At 40.2% G+C, this 8287-nt stretch overlaps 1 protein-coding gene across 1 annotated transcript; it reads left to right on the forward strand.

The window, feature by feature from the left end:
- The first annotated feature begins 2749 nt into the window (after positions 1-2749).
- On the forward strand, positions 2750-8034 carry LOC123155488 (damage-control phosphatase At2g17340). Its single transcript, XM_044573660.1, has 12 exons — positions 2750-3109; positions 3190-3255; positions 5221-5287; positions 5360-5428; positions 5541-5681; positions 5904-6032; positions 6605-6691; positions 7063-7137; positions 7207-7284; positions 7385-7462; positions 7540-7602; positions 7738-8034. Exons 1-12 carry the CDS (start codon positions 2940-2942, stop codon positions 7810-7812), a joined length of 1098 nt encoding a protein of 365 aa, XP_044429595.1. The 5' UTR covers positions 2750-2939; the 3' UTR covers positions 7813-8034.
- The last annotated feature ends 253 nt before the right edge of the window (positions 8035-8287 follow it).

An 8287-nucleotide genomic window follows, 5' to 3' on the forward strand; every position in this document is an offset into this window, starting at 1 on the left:
TTTCCCAATATTTTTTTGCAAAATAAAATTTAAGTTAGAACATTTTAAAAAATTTGAATAATTTTTAAACTTTTTGAACATTGTTCGAAAGTTGTAGACAATTTTGGAATATCCTATTTTGAAAACATGAATAATTTTCAAAAATATGAACAACTATTTACAAGATATTCAACATTTTCGAAATGTGTGAATATTTGAAAAAGAACAAGAAACAGAAAAACTTCTTGTTGAGAAACCGAGAAGAAAGCCAAAAAAACAATGGGAAAAACAATTGAAAAATGAAAACATGTTCAAGAACCTTATAGAAGGTGAACAAAACCGACAAGAATCTGGACTGGAACCTTCCAGAACTTTCTTAAAAAAACAGAAGAATTGTCCAATCTCCAAATCATTAAATCAGCCACCCCAAAGCAATCACTAGCGTGCTCATTTGTGTGAAGTGGCAACAACTTGTCGCAATAAGCGTGAAATAACTAGTCAAGGGGGTACCCCTTACAAAGGTCACACCCACTTCCTCTGATGGTGTCAGGTGGCGCACTGCTTGTGCAATACTTGTCGCAATCCAGAATTTTGGTATTTTTCATAGATTTTTCTAAAAATGTTTTATCTCTTGAACCGTGCATCCAAATAACGAATTATTTTTACTGTTGTATTTCTCGCGTCGAGATATTAAAAACCAGATATCATGTTAATCGAATTGGATGGACTTTCTTATAAAAAACAAAAAATTAAAATTGAAAAACCAAAAAAAACATAAACAAATTAAAACCAAAAAAAGAAGCACAATTGTGCTTCAACTTTTTAGGGAAGCACACTTATGGATCACGTGGAAGCACGATTGTGTTTTTCACTTTTAGGGGGAAGCAAAACTATGCTTCACCCGAAGCACAACTGTGGTTCACTTTTTGAGAAAGCACAGTTTGTGCTTCACACGAAAGAACAATTGTACTTCACACAAAAGCACAACGGTTTTTCACCATGAGCACAACTGTGATTTTTATGCTTCACGTGAAAAGCACTCACAAGAAACAAAGTAAACCAAAGAAAAAATAGAAAAAATCAAAGAACATAGGAAAACCCTGGTAAAATTGGAAAACCCCAAATCCGAATAAAAACAAAGAAGCCCAAAAGCCCAATGCACATGCCGAGCGCCTCCATCGCGCGACACGTGATGGGTGGAGCACCCGTGCGCGCATTCACTGGGAAGCACCCTAGGGGGGTACCCATGAAGTACTCCCAATAAGCGTCGAATAGAGATTGCTCCTAGTTGGCTCCTTAGGTGCCAGCTAAGATACCTGACAGTCACACACGGGAGTATATGGGCCGGCCCAGCCGCGTTTTGTTTTAAATCTGATAACTGATGACATGTGATGGCTGATTGTTGACCAGCCGACCAGTGACCTTGATCATTGACCACTTAGAGTTGACCGTTGACTTTTCAAAAAAGGGAAAAAGTTCATAAAAAATGAAAAAAACTCAAAAGGTGAAAAAGGTTCATGAAATTTGTAAAATAGTTCACAAATTTAAAAAAAATCATAATTTGAAAAAATTAAAAAATTTGATAAAAGGGGGAAATGTTAATAAAGAAATAAACAAGAAATAAAACTAAAAAATGAAAATGAAAAAATTATAAAAACTGGCAAAACCCGTGCTGGGAAAAAACCAGAAGAAAAACGCCCTAAAAAAGAAGGTGTACATGGGCCAGCCCATTTAGATACGCCGGTTTGCAGAATGCACTCTAACCAGCGCTTAAGGTGCCAAATAGGAATTGAGCAGAAATAGTCATAGAGGAACACCAACAGCTCCCCTAAATCTGAAGTAACCACTGTTTACGAGAAGTTGGGGGCAAAAAACCTCTCCAACAGTTCCCATATAGTGTCCATAACTTTAGAGGATCTCATAAAACTGGCATTTTCTTCCCGCAAGTTTATTTAAAGATAATCTTTTTGTATATTTTTTGCTGGCTAGCAACTGCCTGAAACTTTATCGCTTGCCCTGCTGGAACCTCACCGGAATGTCGCCGTACTGTCACGCCGGAACGCCCACGCTGCCTGCTGCCAAACCGCCTCGCGGCTGTATCGCCGCCCGCCGCTCACGCCGACGCCCAACACACCACCTTGCGCTACCCCTCACCGGCAGGCATCGCATCGCCCGCTATCACATGTGCCACTAATTGACGGGTCTTGGGCAATTATCTTTTTTAATTAAAAAATGAAAATGAATTTAGGGGAAAAATAAAAGTTGCTCCCAGGCAACTTCCTCTAACTTTTTTAGGGTATCATCAAGTTTTATTGATCATAATCCACATGTGATGGGATACAAAAAGGATCGTAGGGTTGGATCAACCAGATGTGTCGTCCCTGATCAAGAGAATGAGAAAACTTGGCTAATCTGCCGTCATCACCATTAGATGCTCTGCCTTCAAAATGAAATTACAATTAACATTTGAAGCTCAATGCTTGATCTCACTAATGATGTTCCCATACGCCCCTTGTGTTCCAGCATGGATGTCCTTCACTACTTGCTTCGAAAGACGACTTCCTCTAACTTTTTTTTTAGCTGAACAACTTCCTAACTTTTTTTTTGAGGGAAAAACAACTTCCTAACTCTTCTTATCCCTTCGTGCGATGAGACACCGTCCCTCAGCCTGCCAGCAGAAGTTGGGCTGGCTCATATGAAGCGTACATAGCCCAAAGTACGGCACATTGCGGGCCTATCTACATCAGCAGGCAAGAGCATCTGTGGCGAATGTGCGAAAAAAAGAGAGCATCTGTAGCGACTCTCTCCAGTTGCCAAGCGGCACTTCGCTTCCTTCATCTTCCCGGGCGGTGCGGTGCGTACGGCGCAACCAGATCTCACGGCGAGGCCGAGCTAACCGCCTCCGGATCCGCACAAACCCCCAACAGCCGTACGCACCGCAGCAGCGGCGGCGGAGGAGCATGGAGAGCTCGTCGCCTTCGGTGCCGTTCCCGCTGCTGCAGGCGCCAGTGGAGAGCACGTACCGTGCCTGCACCATACCCTACCGCTTCCCCTCCGACAACCCCCACAAGGCCACCCCCGTCGAGATCCAGTGGATCGACCTCTTCCTGAAATCCGTGCCATCCTTCAGGTACAGTGCCGACCCGGAATTTGAACTCCCGTAGCGCTCCACTGATTCTCACTTCAGCTCGTCCTCCGACCCTTTTCCAGGCAGCGGGCGGAGAATGACCCCACGGTGCCGGATGCCCCCGCCAAGGCCGAGAAGTTTGCTCAGAGGTACGTATGTATCAGTGACCAGTATCTGATTGATCATGTTGCTTCGTTATAACTCAAGTGGTGGTGGTAAAGACAAGTTAGTGTCAGATTCATTAGATATCAATTTCTTAGCAACTTTTGGCAAGAGGTCGGTTTCTTTGCAGAGGTAGTATGGGCTATCAAATATCTGCTCCTGAAAAAAAGGCTATGATTAATTTGCAGGTGGATACATACTACACAATCGCTAAATTCCGTTGGTACTTGCAGACAGTAATTCTTGTGTCAGGCAATTTTGGTTTGCACCTGCTCTGACAAACCAATTACTGATGGCAACGGTTAAAAGTTTCTGCCAGTTCTGTTGTCAGCCACCACAAGATTCACCTGACGTACTTGACACTGGCAGACTTCATTATCAATTGTTGAACCAAAAAATAAAATAAAAATCGAAACAACTCACTTGAACTAGGCAGGCGGAGCTTTGCAAGGGCTGATCATTGGGAGGAGGTATCAAATGAAAAAACTAACTTCTGTTGTGTTCATGAACTGGTAACTGTTTGCAAGACAAGTGTCCTAATCCTGATAGAGATATTTCAATCCCAATTGTTAGCTTGCACCAAAAACAATTTCTGTTATTGTGAATATTAAGAAATTTGGTGTGGCGTTTTGAACAGTAACAAGCAAAGACGCAGCACCTTATCTAAAAGTTAACTCTCTCGCTAAATTTCTTGGGCGGTACAGCTTCAAAGCTTGGAAGGGCCGCCTTCGCTGATATTATGATATGGGTGCCATGTGGAAGTAGCTGGCCAAGTTAGTTTATGTTTGTAATATTTATTAGATCAATTATCTTTAAGTTGAAAGCCATAAAGTTGAACAGCTGGATGTTACCTCTTGGTGATTCGTATGCCTCACAGTTCTCCTTGTGCACATAAACCAATGCCATTTCACCTCAGAGTATTTTGGGATATTCTATTTTACGAAGAAAGGGTCAAGAGCCTATATCTTTGACAATCACTTGATTGGAAGGCTTTGGTCAAAAGAGTACGGATGTGAGAAGGATAATCCGCTAATGCTAAGTTGATATCAAGCATGTGTAGGCACTCAGCTTTGGTTCACCAACTGGCAGTCTAAACTAGTGATAAATTTGACAGACTAGGTTTGCACTTAGTATTCCTGGATTTACCCCCACAAACAACTTATTAGCAGTGCTAGCATTAACATGTTGCAGTTATCCATGCAGAATGATCTCAGTAACTAGCAATGTGAGGTAATGCTGAGACCTAGTTAATTCTAGGAATTACTATACCAAATATTTGAAATGAAGCGTGAGATCATCTATGTCTTTAATTGTATCATGCTCTTTCATCCTTTTGATGTATTGTGCATTGTTCTTAAGGCGGTAAGGTGACCTAAGGTGAGCACCCACCGTCCTGACGCCTAAGGGACGACTAAGCAGCTAAGGCAGGCACAATTGCAAGGCGCTGCCAGGGCGCCTTGCCACCAAAGTGTCCAAGACGGGATGCCTTAAAAACAATTGTATTGTGTATGCTACTAAGCACCAAAAACTGTACGATTCCAGAAATGATTCGTGGGATTCACTTTCATGGTTCAGATGATGATTTCTCTCGTTTATTAATGGGTTTCATGAGCAGATATTTGCCAAATGATTTTTGGCTGCGAAAATAGATCTGCAAATCACACCAAACCATGTTATTAATTTTTATATGTTAAGGTGCTTTAGTCTTAGGTTCAATGCTTTCATTGCGACATATTACATGTATGTGTGGCTTAATTTACACTAGTCAACATTTGCATTGCTTTATTAAAAAAAAAGTGCATTGCGTGCACATGGTTGCTTCTCTGGGGTTAAGCACTGACATGATGTGCGTCAACAATTACTCAAGTAGTATCACAATTTTACTCCATTCATATATGAAGCCTTCTAGATGCATTCTTACATTTTGTCATGCATCTTGTTGTGTGGTGAAGGTACACTGATATGCTTGAGGAGTTGAAGAAGAACCCAGAGAGCCATGGAGGACCTCCTGATTGCATAGTAAGATGAGTTTTTCATTGGATCATGAAAGAAAAATTTCAACTACTTCTAACTCTTGCAATGGATCTCAAGCTTCTTTGTAGGCTTCGTGAGCTAATCCTTAGAGAATTGGGGTTTCATGACATCTTCAAGAAGGTCAAGGTAAATTGTAACAAGGTTTTCCTACCTGGCATAATTTTGTTGTTCATTGTTGTGATAATTTGTGGTCGTAACTGTTTCTGCTCCTTTGATTATTTTGATTCTTTATGAGTAGGATGAGGAGAACGCTAAGGCTATGTCACTGTTTGAGGGAGTTGTTCAGCGGAATGATGAAATAGAAGATGGTGAGAAACGAGCAGAGAACTTGATCCGTGGAATCTTAGCAGGAAACATATTTGACTTAGGGTCTGCACAGGTATGTAGTCTCAATTGCATTAATGTTTTATGATCTTTTACTCCCATGGAGCTTCGAAGGGCTTACCTTAGGTTGCTTTGAAACACCACCGGCTTAATGTGAAAGACCATTCAACCTGAAGTCATGAAAGTGATGAAATCAATTTTTGTTAGTTCTTTGTGAATCCTTCTGAGATATCTGTTTGTTGTTGACAAAATATTCTTTTTATTGCAAAATTTGAAGCTTGCAGAAGTTTTTGCTAAAGATGGCATGTCCTTCTTGGCGAGTTGCCAGAATCTTTTATCTCGACCTTGGGTTATTGATGACCTAGATGCATTTAAAAGCAAATGGACCAAGAAATCTTGGGAAAAGGTAAATTTATTGTTTTACTGTATTCTTGTTGAAACTGCACAAAATGCCAGACAGAGCCTGCTATCCATCCTTTGGCAAGAGACTGTTTTAGTTTGCATATGTGGCAATGTACTGTTTTATATGTAATTTTAGTGTATATCTGGAGTTCTACGGTTTTACATTTTGGAAAAAAAAATGCTAATATCATTAGTATTCCGATTCCATGTCTATCTCCAATAATTATTGTTCTTATTTGTTAATAACCCATTTATAAATTGTTTTGATATGTATTATATACATTGTTAGAAATCAATAACTCGCTCAGTGATATTTAGTGTATTCCTTCCTGTATCTCCTCGTAGCTTTGTTGGTGGATTTGACTTATATATCAGTGGTTGTTACTGTTGGCCTAGTAACAGTTCTGGACCATCCATGCATCAATTACGGGTGAAATCATTACTGGGCAGTTGGATATAAACTATGTTTACTTAGTGGCATTTTCTTCCAGCTGAATATATGTTTACAATGTTGATACTGTACAACCAACCTTAAGTTTGTACCTAGCTGAATCAATCTTCTATCATATGCTGTAGGCAGTTATTTTTGTTGATAATTCTGGTGCTGATATCATATTGGGCATATTACCATTTGCGAGGGAGTTGCTCCGACGTGGCACTAAGGTTTGTCTTAATCTTTTCATATTGCTCTTATTCGTTCGGAACTACTGGAGAGCATGGACAAGGGTTTACTTTGTCATTTCGACATGAGTTTGTTTCCGGTAGTAACGTATCACTCCTATTCAGCTTTTAAGTAACTGAATGCAAGAAATTATCTATGGAAAATGGTTCACATTGAAGTCTATGTCTATCCATGACTTCTTAATTAAGCTCAAAGTGTGTTCGTGCTTATGTGAGCGCTTGTGTTGTTGTACATGTACAACTTGGAATCACTGTGATCTATGAATTAATTGTCTATGATTTATGATTACTTTTCTTTCTTTTTTAGTAAAGAGTAAAGAATATCAATAGTTATCTTTCTTTGGTTGGTGCAGGTGATACTTGCCGCCAATGACATGCCTTCCATCAACGATATCACTTACCTAGAGTTAGTTGAGATTGTAAACAAGGTAACTAGAAAAAAATCATATATCATTTATGATACAACAATGTGACTCATGTTCTTCAATTGTTTTCAGCTCAAGGACGAAAATGGAAAGCTTGCTGGTGTGGATGTATCTGACCTCATTGTTGCCAACTCCGGGAACGATCTGCCAGTAAGAATATTTTGAACCTGACTCTGCCATCCACTATGGTGGCTTCGTAAGTTCTATTGAATGTCTCAGATGCTTAAATAGACAACCCACCTCCTCTCAGGTAATAGATTTGTCTAGCGTCGCACCGGAACTAGCCTATATGGCAAGTGATGCTGACTTGGTCATCCTAGAAGGCATGGTAAGTGCATTCACAAGTTGGCACATCTTTTTGTTTGAAGGCCATCACTAATTGCATCCTACCTGTGTCATTTACAGGGAAGAGGAATCGAAACCAACCTATACGCACAAATGAGATGTGACTCGATCAAGATTGGAATGGTGCGTTGTTTTTTTTCCATTATGATTATGTAATTTATTTATATCAAAGATTATCCAGATTAGCTGCAGGCTGTATCATTTAACACAAACTGGTTACTGAAGTTCACAAACTACTGCTCTATTGCTCTGTTCCAGGTCAAGCATCCTGAAGTGGCGCAGTTTTTGGGTGGAAGGCTTTATGATTGTGTCTTCAAGTTCAACGAGGCCTGAAAAACACTGAAGCCCCTGCATGGCACCAGCCATATTGCATTCATTTTAATCATTGATTACTGATGCAATCGTACACTGAATGTATGCGTCCACGATGATAGCAAGTGGAAGAAATTACAATTCGCTTGTTGTACTGTGAGGAAGGACAATTTTTATTGCAGATGTGTCAAGACACCCCTTTCTACGCTCCAGGTTAATAATATAAGAGTAAATTGAGGTGCAGGTTGGAATTCCCTATTTGCCACATATTGCGGCAAACTGCGGGCGCTTCGCACAGGGCGAGCGGCAGAGCGGGCCTATTTGTGTAGATTTCGTAGGTACTACACCATCCACTTTTGATTCTTTTATCGGTTTTCTGGTTTCTTTTGGTTTTTTGTTCCCTATAAACATTACTAGCACAAATGCCCGTGCGTTGCAACGGGAAAAGATAGTTTATTTTCAAGTTTATTTAAAATAATATGTGCAAAAATACATT

Source organism: Triticum aestivum, chromosome 7B (genome assembly GCF_018294505.1).
Source record: "Triticum aestivum cultivar Chinese Spring chromosome 7B, IWGSC CS RefSeq v2.1, whole genome shotgun sequence".
Taxonomy (NCBI): domain Eukaryota; kingdom Viridiplantae; phylum Streptophyta; class Magnoliopsida; order Poales; family Poaceae; genus Triticum; species Triticum aestivum.

Excerpts from the sequence above, each read along its gene's own strand:
- LOC123155488 (XM_044573660.1), top strand. The coding sequence starts at position 2,940 with ATGGAGAGCTCGTCGCCTTCGGTGCCGTTCCCGCTGCTGCAGGCGCCA. Across the intron at positions 3,110-3,189 it reads AAATCCGTGCCATCCTTCAG|GCAGCGGGCGGAGAATGACC; the intron begins GTACAGTGCCGA and ends ACCCTTTTCCAG. Across the intron at positions 7,138-7,206 it reads TAGTTGAGATTGTAAACAAG|CTCAAGGACGAAAATGGAAA; the intron begins GTAACTAGAAAA and ends AATTGTTTTCAG.